The sequence below is a fragment of the Cryptotermes secundus genome, unplaced genomic scaffold (assembly GCF_002891405.2).
Source record: "Cryptotermes secundus unplaced genomic scaffold, Csec_1.0 scaffold1132, whole genome shotgun sequence".
In the NCBI taxonomy this organism is placed as follows: Eukaryota; Metazoa; Arthropoda; class Insecta; order Blattodea; family Kalotermitidae; genus Cryptotermes; species Cryptotermes secundus.
Window position 1 is genome coordinate 54,752 of NW_019729229.1, and position 20,061 is coordinate 74,812.

Genomic DNA, 20,061 nt, shown 5'->3' on the forward strand with positions numbered 1-20,061 from the left:
GCTCCTCATTACGCAGTTTTCTCCAACCTCCTGTCACTTCATCTCTCTTCGGTCCAAATATTCTCCTCAACACCCTGTTCTCAAACACCCTCAGTCTATGTTCCTCCCTTAATGTCAGAGACCAAGTTTCACACCCGTACAAAACCACAGGCAAAATTATAATTTTGTATATTCTAATTTTTACGTTTTTGGACAACAGACGAGAAGACAAAAGGTTCTGGACTGAATGGTAGCAATCGTTACCCGAGTTCAATCGCTTCTTAATTTCCTCCTGAATCAGGTTTCGATCTGTTATCGTTGTTCCCAAATATCTGAACTGTGTCACATTTTCAAAACATGTCTCCTATCTTTATGTCATGATTTTGCCTTGCATTATGGTGACGAGACAGTAACATATACTTAGTTTTCTCTGTGTTTACTTCTAGACCAACCTCTTTACTTGCGCCAATTAAAGTTTAATAACAATAATAATAATAATAACCAGAACACTCACCTGTATACGCTTTTGTCGTAATAAAGCAAGATTCTGAGCGGCTGGTCTATGCTGCGCTTCTTGACAATGTGGGCGGGTTCGATGTGGACGTCATGTATCACCTGCAGACAACAGACATACTTAAGCACCAGCCAGAAAGTAAATTAATAGAATGTCAGACAAGAAAAAAAAACTTGCATAAGAATGGGCGGGAGATGATATTAAAGGGTGCGTGACGCTTACACACGACACCTGTTTACTGTCTATGTACCGCAGTATGTAGAATGAATATCAGACAGACGGTGGCACGTTCGCAGGACGTTGGACAACGCCTTCGTTGGGGAACGTTTAATATTAGGCCCTGCACGAGCACAGGACAACGCGAAAACAATTTCTGTGCAACTGCAACATTTCTGCATAGAAAACAGACTTCTTCAGAAATGTCTAACTTAAATAACTTTAAGTGTTCTGGAAAGACAGTTCAATGCATACAGAGACAGAATATCTTACACGAATTTGATAAGTAACACTAATTCAGTGTTTGTTCCTTGAGTGTCCAAGCTTTATGTGTTGTTAAATAATTTAATTGCCCAGTTATTTTAAATTGTACGTAATATGAGTTTTGACAGCGTACGCGTTCTGACAGTCACTACAGCCTTTTTCGTGGTAGGGCGATGAGTTATGTGAATAGGTTAACATTAAGATACGAGAGGTTTTAAAACTGTTCGTCCTATTCCTTATGCCCATTAATCGAAGGACAGCAATGCGCTCATGTGAAATGAAAGTGTCATTTGCCAGAAATCTTATGAAATGTTGGCTCGAGATATGGGGCCAATAAGAAACGTAAAATAGAGGCTTCTGCCTGTGGTTACTTATACACTACGTCATAAAGACGTATAAAGGGTAAAGGTAAAGCTACTCCTGTAACAGGCCCTGGAGGCTCATAGAGCTGTGAGACGTCGAGGCTCCGCATTTTCTAGACAATCGGCTCATAGATTGCGGTGAAGTTGTCAGCCTTACGCGCCGGCCGTCCTTTACCCCCAGGAAATTCCTGGTACTCATTTCTGTTAGATTGAGTCGACCCCAGGGCCACAGTACGGCTGGAAGGATTAGGTCAATTGAAAAATACAATAATCTCATTGGGAATCGAACCCGCGATCTTCCGGCTTGTAGCATAGTGTCTCAACCAACTACGCTACCAAGTGTTTTCTTTTTATCATGCTCCGACTTTGGAGCACAGGGCCGATTTCTGTTCCATGATCATTTTTACAGACGGTAGGAGTCCTTGGACGGGTGATCAGCTCGTCGCAAGGCCACTACCTAAACAGTGTAAAACATAATCACAGAATAAATGCATACACAGCAAACATCCATGTCTTGTGTGGGATTCGAACCCACGATCCAGGTTTCTAAGCGAGCGAAGACAGTACATGCCTTAGACCACTCGGATACCGTGACTGGCCTACCACGTATAGGAAGTGGAAATGTGGATCCAAGCATTAGCCTCGAACTTAATTTGCAATTTGCTTTACGCTCTGGTCACCCTACCTTGAGAAAGGGTAGACGTGACGGTTACACACTGGACAGGATATTGGGTGGCTCCCACAGCCTGTCCTGATGTGGCGGCAAAGAAAATACCGCTCTCCCTGCCAGGAATCAAACCTCGGTCAAGCCCACAGCCAGTCGCTACACGACTGAGCGGCTCCTAATCAAGCCTGTCTCTGTCAAGGAGTTAATAGCTGATGCACTCGTAGGAAGTCCCTCTTGTGTATTAAGTAAGCAGTTTTGGATAGGGCCTCTTAACAACTAGGGATTTTAGTGTTTTGTTTACATCACCTGGTACTGCTAGGATTGTAAACTCTGGAAATACCGAATGGGCAGGCAAAGTAGATGGAAAAGAATTAAAGCAGGGAAATTTCCAACAAAGTGGCCATGAAGGAAATGAGAGAACATTAGGATGGATCTTAGGAAGAAAGTTAATGGGGATGGGAGGTAGAAGAACAGGCTCAGCATAGTGTCCAGTGGCGGCTGGCTTTAGTATTACAGGAGTCAGATTTTATGGTTCACAGGTTATACAGAGTGGGTCGCAGAAACTTCCTTTTCTTAAGGCGAATAAAAGAAAAATTATTGCTGACAGACAAAATTCATGTTTAGCTAATGAAAGAACATACTTTAAAGTTTTAAATCATGTAGTTTTAAACAAAATATCTTGAAGGTGGTGGCCACCGTTCTCTATGCACTGATGCAACCGTTTTCTGAAGTTCCCCTCTGCACGTTCCAAAATGTGCACTGGAATTTGGGCTACTTCCTGCCGAATAAAATTCTTCAGCTGAAGCAGGTTTGTGGGGCGATGTTTAAAAATCCCTGCCTTGAGGTATCCCCATAAAAAAATCACAGGGCGTTAGATCAGGTGAGTGCGCTGCCCACAGGATGTCACCTTGAGGCAAGACGAGCAGTCCGAAGAACTTTGCCCTCAAAACTGTCATCGAAGCTCGGGCTGCGTGGGCCGTGGCACCATCCTGTTGGGACCAGACATTTCCTAGATGCATTTCTTCAAGACCTGGTTCGAAAAAGATCTCAAAATCGACCGTCGAACTGCCTCCACATTTTCTGGAGTCGTAACGGTCCGTTGTCGTCCTGATGATTTTTTCACCACACTCCCGGTTGTCCTAAAGTTCTCTACCCACAAAACAATCGATTTCCGGTCGGGAACCGGACCTCTGGGCTTAATTCCGAAGTGAGTACGGAACGCACGCTGCTCACTCGTCCACCTCATGTTTCCTACTGAGGGGTATTAGACAGAAACTTCCGCGACTGCTGCGTTCGCCGAGCCTATCCTCACTTTTCTGCGACCTCCCTTCCCTTCAAAATGTGTCTTCACAAAAAGGAAGTTTCTGAGCCCCATCCTGTACAATGGGCTACCACAAAGTTGGATATTTAACAAAATTTCTTCTGTAGTGGTTAACAGCGTTAAATGAAATGGAGCGACAATCACGAATGGTGATTAGGTAAGGATTTGAAAGGAAGCGGCCATGCTTAATTTCTAAGTACTGAGAATTCGCCTGGAGAAACTCATGACAGCTAACTTCACACAGAGATTCGAGTTGGGTACCTCGAATATACTAGCTGGATACACTATCGGTACAGCAAACTGTTAGGTATTAGCTTGTCTCCAATTGTTGATAGTGTGCAACGCCTCTTCTGGGTCTGCCGTGCGTCTCGTTGAAAAGAAATACTTCTCACTGACCTTGCATACATGGCTCATGGACATCTGCCAAGAGAAAGGCAAATAAACATCATTGTCATCTTGGGTTTTCCAACTGTCCGCGATCCGATGACGGTTTCCTGCTTAATTTATGCCGTTCCAGACATTCCAACGTAAAGTTACACAGTGAACCACGATTATAACGTATCCTAAGAAAGTTTGTTCAGTAAAACTTTCGTTAACATAGGCATTAGCAAAACTGTCCCTGGACTTAATTAATAAAGCACCACTCCACGATAATGTATGGTTAGTGGAGGGATAGTTCCACCATTCTTGACCCCGCTACTAGATTGAGTAAAAGAGTAAAGCTATCCTAGTAACAGGCCGTGAAGGCCCATAGGGTTGTGAGACATTGAGGGTCCCACAATATCTAGACCAGTGGTTCTCAACCTTTATGAGACCGCGGCCCAGTGAGTTCTTTTTTTATAAGACGAGAGCCCAGTCCCAACAAATTTACTCGTTAATATCTTTCCGGTTTTGTTAAAGTTCATGCATTAAGCTAACATAATATTAGTAATTAATTAGAGCATAATCATAAAGAGTATTAGTACACTTATGTATAATGTGTGGCATGTTGACAAACATAAAATTACATTTAAATTAGTTATCAATCAGTGGACTAATGAAATCTTGTAGCATTTTGTAGTTTCCTCAGATCAACATCATTAAATTAATTTGTGACAAAATTCATTGACATGTCCCATGCCTATCACCAAAACTTACAGCGTAAAATTGATTATTGTATATTAAACTTATTTTAATGATGTTGGTTTGAAAAAAACCGCAGTGAGAAAAATATTTACGCACTGTAACTCACCTCAGAAGTCATCCGAGTAGGGGAAGAAGCAGAAGGATGTCAACTTGCCGGCGAAACACTTATTATCACATACACACGCCAAATAATTATATATATAAAGTATGTAATTTGATAAATAAAATGTATGAATCTCTCAATTCTAAACACCACTTCCAACACTAATTAATATTTCGATTTTAAAGACGCAGCACTTTAACACATCAATTATAAGTTATTGGAAAGTTAAACTTAGTTTCTTTTATCACAACTGAGTTTGGAAGGTGTTAGTTAGGCTAGTGAGATTTCTGTTTCTGTTTTCCGTCCGTTAGCTTATTAATTCTGGAATGAATTGAAGTGAGAGCCAAACGGAGACAGTCAGAAAGTCGCAGGCAGTTCCTCTGTTTCGTTTGAAGCACAGTCATGGCAGAAAATGCATTTTCACAAAGATATGTGGTGGAAAAACAAAGAAGAAACCTCACTGCTATTTCATGTAAATTTGGATATTCATTTTTCATTCTTATCCAGAACGTCGAATTACTCGTAGTATTAAAAGAACTTTCCAGTCCTTTATTCGATGATAATTGAATAAGTTGAAGGGTTTCTTCATGGGAAAGGGCTGTCTGTGTTCAACAAAAGGGTTCACAATCCACATATTTTGCCTCCGGGGATCCTCATGTTCGGGGTAATATTTTTTAAACGACAACAACAACATCTTCAAGTTGGCTGCAATAATATCTGAAACTGAATTCTGTGAATAGAAATCATCTGCTTCCATAATATAATCTGAGTACGACTGATACATTTCATTGCTTCCTTCTGCAATCATATTAAGCCAGAGTTTGAGTTCCTTTCTGAATGATTCGATCTTGTTCTACGCATTAAATATTGTTGTATCTGGACCTTGAAGTTTTAAATTCAACTCGTTCATGTAAGAAAATATGTAGCTGAGATACGCCAGCCTGGCTACCCATTTCCTATCCTGGAAATAAAGGGACAGGTTACTTTTCTTATCAAATAGAAAGAGCTCGACTTCCTTTCGGAGTTCATATAACCTCTTGAGAACTTTACCGCGGGACAACCAACGAACTTCCGAATAGAAAAGAAGATTTTGATGATCAGAGCCCATTTCATCGCACAATGCTTTTAACAGTCCTGTATTTAAAGCACTGTTTTTTATATAATTAATCTTAACAGATTGAGACAGGACTTCATTAAGCTCAGCTGCCATTTTTTTTGGAGGCCAGGGTTTGCCTGTGAATGTAGCAATGCGTTGACACTAAGTTATTGCATAGGCAGCGCCGTCAGTGCAAACTACAAAGCAATTTTTCCATTCTAGATCTCTCTCTTCAATGAAACAAATTAAAACTTCGAAAATTTCAGTGCTGGTAGTATGCGGCGCAAGTAATTCAGAAACACTTAAAATGTCTTCCCTCATGTCACTCTCATCATGGTCAATATATCGTACATAACGTAAGTAAAATGCTGCTGTTCTGAATATCTGTAGATTCGTCCAGTTGTAATGCAAAAACAATGTCGATTTTTTAATTTTTAATGACGTGCGTTTCTGTATCTTCTGCCATATCAGACCCGCCTACCAACTGTATCATTCGACAATGGGATGTCTTTCATTTTACTTGCCGCAGACTGGCCTAATACTTCATTACAAGCAGCAATCAAAGAAAGCTTAATGAGTTCTTCCCCAGTGGCATATGGTTTTCTACATTTAGCTATTGGTAGTGATATTAAATAGGATGCCGTCAGAAGTGAAGTGTCAGTGATTGAAGCTTGGTAAATAATTTGTTTTCTCCTTTAAGTGCATCTCTTTTACGCATAAAGAATTCAATGGGTTTGTTGACTAGATCGGAATGTCTTTGTTGAGATGTCGGGTAAGTTGCAATGGCTTCATAGCTTCATTTCCCAGAACAGTAGCACAAATAACACATTGAGGTCGTGGCAATTGGTCAGTGTTAGGGCATTGTATGAAAACAAATTTTAAGTAGCTGTCAGTATTCAGTATTACTAGATTTGAGAACCGGATACAGACTGCTCTGATCTTCAATTTCAGTGGAAACATTTTCTTTACACTTCCTTGCTGATTGGTCACTGACATTTGCAACACAGATGTTATTTCGCTCAGTTCTGAGAACAGAGGATATGCCGCCCATTGTTGTAATCGGCTTGCAGGAAATTTTTATGACTGTTCCCGAATGTTGAAAGATTTGGATGTCTGAAAATTCCCGATCATTCATGAATACTTCCATGTTTAAAAATATGCGGCTTGGTCACTGACATTTGCTACACAGATTTAGGTGTTCTGTGTCTGCGCTTCTCGACACAAATATTATTCTCTTCAAAATATTGCCACTATAAAATATTTATTCATAAAAAATGTTTACAAAATAAAAATGACAAATTCCAGAAGAGCCCCTCGCGGCCCAGTATAATTGATGCCAGGGCCCACTACTGGGCCCCGGCCCGGCTGTTGAGAAACACTAATCTAGACAATCGGCTCAAAGATGGCGGTAAGATTGTCGGCCTTACGCGCCGGCCGCGCTTTACTCCCCAGGAAAATTATTTAATTAATTGCTGGTACTTATTTCTGTTAGAGGCTGAATCGAACCCAGGGCCATATTGCGGTAGAAAGGATTAGGTCAATTGAAAATAATCCAATGACCTCATCGAGATTTGAATCCGCGACCTTCGGGCTTGTAGCATAGTGCCTGAACCAACTATGCTACCGCGACTAGATGGAGACGAATGATACATTTCACGGCCAGGTCGCTTTATCTTCGGGAAAGAAGCTGCCGGTACTCACTGGACTGAAGGCTGGGTGGGGCCCACAGGCGGCCTGAACGCTATGGAATAGAGGGGTGGGGGAATCTCTTTACCCGCCGGGTATCGAACCCCGGTCGTCCAGCCCGTATTTCGTGGCTATACCAACTGAACTACGGGTACTTCCAAATAAAATAAAACAGTGCACAATACACATTCCACATATTCGTGATCCAAACAAAAAGTCAAAATTCATGTTACATATACAGCATATTGTTACTGAGCTTAGTATGACAAGAGATTTCTTCTGACATTTTACATTACTTCACATACAATGTGTGCATATTTTCAGAGCGATTTTATGTTGGTAACATAAGCCGCTGTCAATACCGAGATTATACAGCTTCCATGGTAGAATGATTAATGGATGTGGTGCAGTTGGTTGAATGAGAACTGCAGGGGGAAACCGAAGTACTCGGAGAGAACCCGCCCGAGTCATAATTTTTAATTGTAAAAATTGTTCAATGTGGATGATTGACACCTACTGTATTTTAAAATCACACACAGGTGTTAACTGTTGCACTGTAAGCGAATATGTTCAGACGTGCTGGCAGCCTAAACCTGCGTTACATGTGGGACTAAACTACTCGTATAATCCCAGACAGATAGGGGACAAGTTTTCGGAAATCCGGTGAGTCAGAAAAAGGTTACAGTCCATTGCTAGAATCCATAATCACAGTTTTCCTGTTAAGGTCTCTCTTCGAGCTTCATCATGACACAAGGAACCGGGATTGAAAACAACTCCAAAAGGAATTTCGCTTTCCGCATGAATAAACAAGATAGTACGAGACGTAGTCAAAGTCAGAACACATACTTCAGAGTACATTCTTTGTCACTGGCCTTACCTTTCATTTATGGCAGACAGCAATTTATTGTTTCAAAGCACACCACATTACAGACATCACACTTCAAAGAGCAGGGAATAATTATTCGCTGTAAAAAAAAAAGGTAACGCCATCTCTGTAACAGACCGTAAAGGTCCATAGTCTTGAGAGATTTCGACGGTCCACATTCTCTCTTGGACAATCGGCTCACAGATGGCGGTAAGTTTGTCAGCCTACGCGCCGGCCGGCCTTTACACCTCAGGAAGATTCATGGTACTCACTCTCTTAGAGGCCGAGTCGACCCCAGGGCCGTAATACAGCTGGAAGGATTAGGTAAATTGAAAAAAAATCTACCTCATCGGGACTAGAGCCCGCGACTTTCCGGCGTGTAGCATAGTGCCTCAACCAACGACGCTACCGCGTGCCCCTATTTTTCGCCGTAACTCGTTGAATATGCACCATACTAAATGTGTTTAAAATAAAAGTCGTAGTGCAAATTTCAACGAGATACGTCTTATACAATACTGTTGCAAGCACTTGAACGAAGAGTGTCTTTTCCTTTCAGTAAAACCGATAATGTTCATGTTGGGTGGGTCGCTGTCACCATGGCATGGCGCGTCCTCAGGTTGCGGAGGGAGGAGACGCCCTCCAGTTTTGGAGGGAAGCTGTGAATATACTGAATAAGCAGTTTCGGACAGCCGACAAGGGGTGGCCCTCCAGCTTGGGGGTTGGGCGGGAGCTAACAACTCTTCACCGTAAAAAATTACTTTGTTACGAAAATGAACACAAAGCCTCGGACCTGGACGGATTCCTTGGATAAACGACCTAAGCTACAGAAAATGGATATGAGATTTGGCACTTCGAATGTTCGGAGTGTTTATAGGGCAGGTTCGCTCAGGGCAGTGGCAGAAGAAATCTTAAAATATAAGTTAGATTTAGCGGGAGTACAGGAGGTCAGATGGGATGGAGGTGGCATCGCACCAGCAGACGAATATACATTTTTCTATGAAAAGGGGAAGGAAAACCATGAATTAGGTACAGGATTTTTCGTACATAAGAGAATCGTATCAGCAGTTAAGAGGGTAGAGTTCGTTAGTGATAGGATATCATATATAATACTAAAAGGTCGCTGGTGTGACATCATTGTTATGAATGTTAATGCGCCAACAGAAGGTAAAATTGATGACATAAAGGATAGATTCTATGAAGAACCAGAACATGTATTTGATAAATTCCCGAAGTACCTTATGAAAATTTTGTTAGGAGATTTCAATGCCAAATCAACGATTGGGAATGAGAGTTTGCATGAAATTAGTACTGATAATGGAGTTAGAGTTGTAAACTTTGCCATATCAAAAAATCTTACTGTCAAAAGTACAATGTTCCCACATCGTAACATCCATAAATTTACTTGGACATCTCCTGGTGAGAAGATACACAATCAAATCAAACATATCTTTGTAGATAGGAGACGGCATTCAAGTATACTTGATGACCGATCATTCAGGGCAGCAGATTGTGATACTGACCACTACCTGGTGGTGGCAAAGGTTAGGGAAAGACTGGCAGTGAGCAAACAAACAACGCACAGAGTTCATATGGAGACGTTCAATCTTAATAAATTAAATGAGGTAGAGGGTAAAGGGCAGTATTATGTTGATATCTCAAATAGGTTTCCGACTTTGGAAAACTTCGAAACTGAGGCGGATGTTAATAAAGCCTGGGAAACTATTAGAGAGAATATAAAAATGTCTGCCAAAGAGAGTCTAGGTTATTATGAACCGAAGAAGCGTAAGCCATGGTTCAATGAAGGATGCTCAAAATTATTAGATCAAAGAAAGCAGGCAAAATTGCAATGGTTTGTTATGATGCCAGGATGGGTAAGGTTTAGGGTACCTGTTCAAGGATATGTCCCTAGGGTAATGTCCCTTCCCGAATCATAATGAAACACCTTCATCTTAATTAAGTCAAAGAAAAGGTAACATTTATTAATTCAACGAAATAATATAATGAGTTTAAGCAAATCTGGTCTACTCGCATTCACTTCGTCTCTATGCTGAGGTTAATTGGCCAGGCTGTGACAAACAGATCTCTACTTACAGAATACAGCAACTTTCTGGATGGCGAACATGGTGGTGTTCGGTGCGTGCAGAGATCTGTTGGTCAACCGGCACCGTATTGCCTGCCGCCTAAGTGTAGCGTTCCCGCTGGAGGATGAACCATTTATCTAGCTCGAAGCACTTTTTCTGACTATCAAGAAGAAGTGCTTCTATTTCCGTTGTATAAACCTTAAATACTATATTTTCCTCAGACACAGTGTAACAGAAGTTACAATTGGACAATCATCCTTCCTTATCATACAGGATGGGGCGCAGAAACTTCCTTTTTGTGAAGGGAGAGGAGGTCGCAGAAAAGTGGGGATAGGCTGGGCGAACGCAGCACTTGCGGAAGTTCCTGTCTAATACCCCTCAGTAGGAAACATGAGGTGGACGAGTGAGCAGCGTGCGTTTGCTGTCGAAGCCTATTTTTCGAACAACCATTCCTACGTGTCGGTGTAGCGAGCGTTCCGTATTCACTTCGGAATTAAGCCCAGAGGTCCGGTTCCCGACCGGAAATCGATTGTTTTGTGGGTAGAGAATTTTAGGACAACCGGGAGTGTGGTGAAAAAATCATCAGGACTAGAACGGACCGTTACGACGCCAGAAGATGTGGAGGCAGTTCGACAGTCGATTTTGAGATCTCCAAGGCGCTCCGCTCGCAAACATGCAGTAGCCCTAGACATATCCAATCGTTCAGTGCGCCGAATTCTTCGCGAACATCTTCATTTCCATCCATATAAGATGGTTGTTGTGCAAGAATTGTCATCACGTGATTCCCAGAACCGAATAACGGTGTGCGAAACGTTGTTGTAAACTTTACCCCCTGACGCACTTGTTTTCTTTAGTGATGAGGTATATTTTCAGTCATCCGGATATGTCAATGAGCAGAATATGCGCTACTGGAGTGGTAATAATCCCAGAGAGCTCCAAAAGATGCCACTTCACAGTGATAAGGTGACAGTATGTTGTGCGTTGTCGAGAGTTGGAGTTATTGGCCCTTATTTTTTTGAAGAAGATAATCATGCAGTTACTGTCAATTCACAGCGGTATGTGGACATGATTAAAAACTTTTTCGAACCAGCTCTTGAAGAAATGCATCTAGGAAATGTCTGGTTCCAACAGGATGGTCCCACGGCCCACACAGCCCGAGCTTCGATGACAGTTTTGAGGGCAAAGTTCCCCGGACGGCTCATCTCGCTTCGAGGTGACATCCCGTGGGCAGCGCACTCACCTGATCTAACACCCTGTGATTTTTTATGGGGATACTTCAAGGCAGTGGTTTTTAAACATCGCCCCACAAACCTGCTTAAGCTGAAGAATGTTATTCGGCAGGAAGTAGCCCAAATTCCAGTGCACATGTTGGAACGTGCAGAGGGGAACTTCAGAAAACGGTTGCATCAGTGCATAGAGAACGGTGGCCACCACCTTCAAGATATTTTGTTTAAAACTACATGATTTAAAACTTTATAAAGTATGTTCTTTCATTAGCTAAACATAAATTTTGTCTATCAGCAATAATTTTTCTTTTATTCGCCTCCAAAAGAGGAAGTTTCTGCGCCCCACACTGTATTTCGCTTCCTAAACTGACAAGTGATTGCTTGACACCGTACAGACGTCATAGGATATGTGATTCACCTCTTCATGACATTTGTTCCAAGCTTCAGTTTTAGTAATATTATTCATCACCACGACATCCGTTGTTAGCCCTACTGTGTAGGAAGTCAATGTGGTCTGACTTCCAACTTTACTCCTCTGTGTTTTTCCGTCCACATCCTACATCATGTGGTCTGGTTACACTTTATACAGCATGCTTGTATCTCATGTGATTAGTTAAATGATTAATAACTGCCAATATACAGTCAATATATATTTCTTAATATCCTTATCTCTTTAAGGTAACATCAATATATAGTATATATGTCAGGTGAAGTCGTTTCATAACAGGTTACAGGATCCATGCGAGTTAAATAGGGATAATTTGAACAACATAAGACGTGAAATCAGCAGGCATTTCAGGAACAAAAAGAGGGAATAACTGAAAGACAAAATTGATGAGCTTGCAATGAACAGTATGCTTGTATCTCATGTGATTAGTTAAATGATTAATAATTGCCAATATACAGTCAATATATATTTCTTAATATCCTTATCTCTTTAAGGTAACATCAATATATAGTATATATGTCAGGTGAAGTCGTTTCATAACAGGTTACAGGATCCATGCGAGTTAAATAGGGATAATTTGAACAACATAAGACGTGAAATCAGCAGGCATTTCAGGAACAAAAAGAGGGAATAACTGAAAGACAAAATTGATGAGCTTGCAATGAACAGTAAGAACAAGAATATTAGAGAGCTGTATAAAGGAATAAATTACTTTAAGAGGGGTTACCAGCCTAGCAGTAACTTAGTGAAGGATGAGAATGGTGATCTGCTTGCAGACTGAATAGTATTCAGTTATTGAATGTACATAGGGTCAGTGATGTTAGGCAGACAGAAATCCATATAGTTGAGCCGTTAGTACCTGATCCTAGCCCTTTTGAGGGTGAAAGTGCTATTGCAAAATTGAAACGGTATAAATCGCCAGGCAGTGATCTAATTTTGGCAGAATTTATTCAAGCAGGAGGCGAAATGTTACATTCTAAGATTCACAATCTAATTACTTCTATTTGGCATAAGGAAAAATTGCCTGATCAGAGGAAGGAGTCTATTATTGTACCAGTTCACAAGAAGGGTGATAAAACTCACTGTAGTAATTATCGAGGGATAACACTGCTATCAACTTCATACAAAATTTTATCCAATATTCTTCCTCAAGGTTAAGTCCATATATAGATGAAATTATTGGGGATCATCAGTGTGGGTTTCGACGTAACAGATCAACTACAGATCAGATCTTTTGCATTCGTCAGATATTGGAGAAAAAATGGGAGTACGATTAGACAGTACATGAGCTATTCATAGACTTCAAGAAAGCCTACGATTCAGTTAGGAGGGAAGTATTGTACAATATTCTGATAGAGTTTGGGATACCCATGAAACTAGTTAGGTTGATTAAAATGTGCTTAAACGAAACGTATAGTAAAGTACGTGTAGGTAAATATTTATTAGATAAATTTCCTATCCAGAATGGTCTAAAACAAGGAGATGCTCTATCGCCACTCCTTTTCAACTTTGCTTTAGAATATGCCATTAGGAAGGTCCAGGGAAACCAGGTGGGACTGAAATTAAACGGGACACATCAGCTGTTGGTTTACGTCGATGATGTGAATCTACTGGGTGATAATGTAGATACCATAAAGAAAAACACACAAATTTTAATTGATGCAAGTAAAGAGGTTGGTCTAGAAGTAAACACAGAGAAAACTAAGTATATATTACTGTCTCGTCACCACAATGCAGGGCAAAATCATGATATAAAAATAGGAAACAGATGTTTTGAAAATGTGGCACAGTTCAGATATTTGGGAACAACGATAACAGATCAAAACCTGATTCAGGAGGAAATTAAGAGGAGATTGAACTCGGGTAATGCTTGCTACCATTCAGTCCACACCCTTTTGTCTTCTCGTCTGCTGTCCAAAAACATAAAAATTAGAATATACAAAACAATAATTTTGCCTGTGGTTCTGTATGGGTGTGAAACTTGGTCTCTGACATTAAGGGAGGAACATAGACTGAGGGTGTTTGAGAACAGGGTGTTGAGAATATTTGGACCGAAGAGAGATGAAGTGACAGGAGGTTGGAGAAAACTGCATAATGAGGAGCTTCATAGCTTGTACTCTTCTCCAAGTATAATTAGAATGATAAAGTCAAGGAGGATGAGGTGGGCAGGGCATGTAGCACGAATGAGGGAGACGAGGAATGCGTATAGGATATTGGTGGAAAAGCCAGAAGGGAAGAGACCACTGGGAAGTCCAAAGCGTAGGTGGGTGGAAAATATTAGAATGGATCCTAGAGAGATAGGATGGGATGGTATTGATTGGATTGATCTGGCTCAGGATAGGGACCAGTGGAGGGCTCTTGTGAACACGGTGATGAACCTTCGGTTTCAATAAAATTCTGGGAAATTCTTGAGTAGCTGCAGAATTGGCAGTTCATCCAGAAGGGCTCAGCTCCATGAGTAAGTAAGTAAATAAGTAAGTAAGTAAAAACCGATAATGTATGATTTTGAGTTTTCACAGTGGTGACTACGAAAAACGCCGTCCGTTTTCTGGGATGTAGTCCACAGAAGATCTACATGGCGCCACATTCCAGAAAATGGCATTCTTCAAAATTGACAGTGTTCTATTCTTTCCTCGTATAGAGTTTGGGTTATACAGTAGGGCCGAAATAGTGTTTCTTATACACATGTGGTCAAATAATGGAACAAAACAACAACAAAACATTTCCTGCAGTTGGCTGTATAACGTTACTTAATGTCACTGAATAAGTGATGATACACTTTTATTCACATGCATGTACCATTCATACCTTCTACCAGCCTTTGAGATGGAGTATACAACCGTGCACATAACAAATCGTATCAAAATATAAGAATATTTGCCTGAAAGTCGGTTCCAGGCTTTAATATAACATTCACTTAAGATATGTGTGAGAAATTATTTCACTTGGTTGCCTAAAATAAAGTCTGATCTTAGAGGATTAAATGTGGAGCCCAAATACAAGTACGTAGGATCTCGCCAATCATCCAACGGCCATCAAGAGTCAAACGCAGATTGTTTTATGCGAACGAACTGCAGATCTGGCACTACAACAATAACTGTGTTCAGAATTTCGGCGCGTGATCCTCTCTGAAAGAGGTCACTTGAAATACCAAGGATAATAAAAAGAAACCAATAAGATGGGTCCTAGGGGAAACGACTGTGACAACGGAAGGATGATGATTTAAAGTCGCATCCAGCGGACGACTATGTTAATTTTGATGTTGGGCCTTCCTCTCTACTACTAGAACTGTTAATTTTTAGTCAGCAAGAACAATGTTTGACGTATACAAATAAGCGAACTCAAATTCATCTTATGATTATTAAACTCAGGAACCTTCTTGTTTAAAGTTGTGTAATTCATATCATTGCTACCAACTGTTGACCTAAATTTTTCCCTTCTCTCGCCACCACTTCCGTGTTTAAATTTCGTTGTGAATCCCCCAACAAACTCTCCATCCTCGCAAATTATGGTATATTCACTCGTGTTGTCACAAATGCTTGTCAGGCAATATGCCAACTGTAACAATCACTACCAGATCTAGAACACAAGAACATTGTCATACGGGAGCGTGAGAGCGAATCGGCAAGGAAATGCATGATGCAACTCATAATGAATACACTCCTCGTCTCGTGAAAATGAAAGTCTCGCCCTTATTTTAGTCGCAAGATGCTGTTCAGAAGTGGACAAAGAAAAGATTTTGTAAGCCGAAAGTAAAGGAAAGCTACGCCATTCGTGAGACAATCTGGAAGGTGTCCTATACTGCAGGGCGTTACTGACCTACATGCACCCTGCTTCTGCACACAGAAAATAAGTTTGACTAATGGAATAAAGTGAGCCATATAGCAGGGTAGAGGGAGTTCAATGCAATTCACACCTTTGCACCTCTTTCTCTAAAGTTCATTTTAACGGTATCTGCCCATCTACGCCTAGGTTTCAAAATGGAAGTACTTAGGTGTTTCGACAAATCTTCTGTATGCATTTCTCATTTACCTCATATGTACTACACGTTCCGCCATTCCCACCTTCTTTCAGTTACTGTCCCAAATAATACTCGGTGAGGGGTTCAGATTAGTTAGTTAGTTATTGGAGAGGGTGGGTTTCCCCATGCACTTAGACCAGTATTGATCCACTGTGCTTCCCTCTATGATATTCTACCAGTCTCTATACCCTACCGATATTGGTGCGTACCATCAGTCCCGACCGAGCCAGCGAGTTCAGCCTCTACTGGCTTGGCGGTATCTATAATGCTTCCCCCATCTATCAGAGGCGTTAAGAGACTACTGTTGGGCGGGAAATATCCTTGAATTTGGCTCAGTGGCCTCCTTTGGAGATATGAGGTTCTTTTACGTGCCGTAAGCTACGACACTGGAGCCACGGCTTAGAGTCCCTCCCGGAGGACTTGTTCCCTGAATTTTTCCGCCCTTAAAAATTCCACGACCTCCGCCGGGTTTGAACCCGCGTACCACGAGTCATGAGGTGGGAACGTTACCCCTAGACTATGGAGGCCGCTTAGGGGGGTTCAGATTATGAAGCTACTCTCTCTATTCTATTATTCTGTCAATCCCCTTTTTATGTCCTATCTGACAAGTTCAAATATTCACCTCAGAACTTTGTTCTCCAACACCCTAAATTATTCTGATTAGGTTAAAATGCCAACATACATTTTATGTTTTTTTTATTGCTAGTGGGGTGGGACTAAGTGTCCCTTGTACTGCGGCCACTTCTGACCTATTGTACCAGCCCCAGATGATAGGTGAGGGTGATTGTGGAGCAATTGGTGGAATGAAGGTTGGCAGGGGAAACCGAAGTACTCGGAGAAAACATGCCCCAGCGCCACTTTGTCCACCACGAATCCCACTTGATCAGACCCGGGATCGAACCCGGGCCGCCGCGGTGGGAAGCCAACGACTAACCACTTGAGCTATACATTTTATATTAAAATGAGATCCGAAATCATCATCTCAGCATATCTAATATAGTTCATAATGCTGATTAAATACTGTGACATGACACCTGAAAGGGAGAATAGTCTAGCCAGAGGAAATGGCTGCTGCTAGGCAACGGCTCGATAAGCTCGTGTCCGCGGTAACAGATACGCACGTATCATCAGAACTGTTGAAAACGATGTTTTATATGCGGTCCGCCCCAAGGATATACTGCTAGGGCCAGCCTGTGGTTGGCATACCTAATACATAACAGGCTTAAACTTGGCGGTGATCTAGGTTACGACCGTTCAAGTGACTAAGCTGCCGTTGTAGCATAAGATACGTAAGACAGGCATGATCTGTTCTGCAAAGCCCGTATTGACAGAAGACTTGTACGTATATATAGTGCATAAGGATGAATTTTCAATAACATGCTATATGTGCGATACGTACACTTGACGAAGGGCCAAGCATATTCACGAGAGACAAACCGATCTTCTCGTCAGAGAGGATGTTACATAAGGACTATGACCGCAAGGGTTCGGTTGAAAAAAATATCTCTGCTCATGAGTCTCTTGGGCTTGACGCCAAGACAAACTGATTGGTGGTAAACCGCTAGTCGTAAAGTAACGGTGACTTCGACTTTTGTTCGAATATCTCCACCGTAGTCCTTCGAGTCGCAGGAGGCGATGAATAGGGAACCCAGATCTGGGGTGAAACTGGGCCATCCTGTTCCCGGAGGATATAAATAAATATGGGGACCTGACCCTCCAGGTTGGGGGAGTCTCGTACCTGAGACAGTAGAATATGGTCACGACTTCCGCGGGAGTTGGACCCAGAATGACTGCGCTGGCGAGGACAAGCAGCAGTTGCGAACGACAGATCCGTCCTCTGGCCAGAGAGGGAGCACCACATAATTAAACCTGCGTGTGTCTGACAGTAACAAAAATCTGCTCTTGGGCTCTAGATGGAGCTTTAAACCAAGATGGACTGGCCAACTGATTGTAGGTCGTGAAATAACTTTGACTTTAAAGTGGTGGGCTAACTGCAAGCCAGCCGTAATCCAGTGTGGACGTGAGCAGAGAAGCAGAAGAACCTCCACCGTTAGCAGCTAGCAACGACTTGCGAAGTTATAAACTGAGACCCAGCCTGTGCTATAGTGCGTAGATATCGGTAGCGTTATACTTACTTAAGGTTAGGGGTTATAAGTGCTCAATAGATCCCATTACCAATCCAAACCCCGTGTCTGGTCACTAACACGTGACAATATTATTATACCTTCACATATTTCGGACACAAATTATCCTCTTCAGTGGGGATACCCGATACTATAGGAAACATAACTTGCACACGAATAAAAGATTTGTAAGTCTATAAAACTTTTATAGAAACGTAAAAAAAGGTAAAGCCATCCCTGTAAGAGGCCTTGGAGGCCCATAGGGTTGTGAGACGTCGAGGCTCCCACATTATATAGACAATCGGCTCATAGAGGGCTGTGAGGTCAGCCTTAGATGCCGGCAGCCCTACACCCCCAGGAAGATTCCTGGTACTCATTTCTGTTAGAGGCAGAGTTGACCCCAAGGCCATAATGCGGCTGGGAGGCCTAGGTCAATTTAAAATATCCAACGAAATTATCGGTAATTGAACCCGCGATCTTCCGGCTTCTATCATAGTGCCTCAACGCTACGTTAAAACCAATATTATATTAAAGTCTACTGATGTAAACCGTCCTTTAATGCAATTTTCTTTAAAACTGGTATGTTGTATTGCAGGGTATTGTGTATTGATGCCTCATGCTCGTCTCTTGTCGTGTCAGTACTGTGATGCTGCGAGGCATACTTGTATGGTTCTTGAGAGGCAAATGTGAGAGATCATGTTCTACACCTACCGGTATAGAAAACGACGTGTAAAATTACACCTTTCCTTATTTTAACCGTCACGATTTAGACAGGATGCGGAAATATTAGGGATTCAGAATTTAACCTCTTCTTACTTTCATCCTTAATGTAATTTTGATTTCTTACTGTCGTTCCCAAGCACAACTCTGCCATATTTTCAACGGATTTGTTACCTGTCCTTAGACCAGTGACGGCAGGACAGCTGGCACTCGTGACAAGCCAAAATATTTAACAGGCATGTAAAATTCTGTTTCATGGGGCACATCTTCAGGAAATTAATCTATATCTGAATACGATATGTATGCGAGCGTGGGATTTAAATTTACGATCGAGTATGTGGAACTGCACAAATACGTAAAATCTGCTATTTACAATCTGGGGTCATCCTCACTGCTCTAACACAGACTGAAAGTAAGGAGCGACGCGGCCTTGCGACTTCTTTTAAACTGTTGCAGGTGACCGTGTTTTTCTATCTTGCAATCTGAAGAGTTGCAGTCAACAGTCTGTTAGCTTCCGAGGTTTTAAAGAGAATGCCATCCTTGCCTTGTGGATGTTTCGGTGTGTGTTCGTCAGATAATTCTGAAAATATTTTCTAAAGCAAAACGGCCGAACATAAGTGACGGGATTAGCAGATAGTTTCTCAGGTTGTGAACGAGAAAATACGGCGTAATTGACAGAAATGGAAAACAGGTGTGCGCCACATGTTCTGTAAGTGTGGTTTGCGTATATACTTTCGTCTGTTTAGCGGCATTACGAAGCTAAACACGAAAGTATTTCGCCTAAAACTGAAAAAGAGCAAGACGACGTTATATCACAAACTAAGGAGAATCCACTTACCAAGTTTTCCCATGACATTTGTTCGTCTAATAGTAGAAGAAGGTTTTGAATTAGTGAAAGTATTGCTATACACGGTAAACCATTTAGTGAAGGTGAAGTTTTAAAGCAAGCGTGGCTAGCATGTGAGTCGAAACTTCTATACCTCCAGACTACGGATACAATTTTGCTACGCGTCAAAGATCGAACATGCAATTGGAACACGATGGAGTTAAACTTAACAACATCTAAGGCAAGCAGTCTGCTTGACCGTGTCTCACGGTGTTGTCGCTTGCAGATTTACTTATACTTCTTCAACCCTGAAGACGGGGGCGATACGTTCCTCCGAAACATCGGTTAACACCACATATACACGGTGCCAAATCCCAGAAGACTGCTTTCTTCAAGCAGAAATAGATCTGCATCTTCA

At 41.7% G+C, this 20,061-nt stretch overlaps 1 protein-coding gene across 1 annotated transcript in view; it reads right to left on the minus strand.

The window, feature by feature from the left end:
- Window positions 1-20,061, minus strand: part of LOC111865584 (leishmanolysin-like peptidase) — a 162,736-nt gene that overhangs the window by 51,101 nt on the left and 91,574 nt on the right. The window contains exon 2 of the mRNA XM_023853743.2: window positions 494-594. Within this exon, the coding sequence (XP_023709511.1) occupies window positions 494-594 (101 nt within the window). The remainder of the gene's footprint in view (window positions 1-493; window positions 595-20,061) is intronic.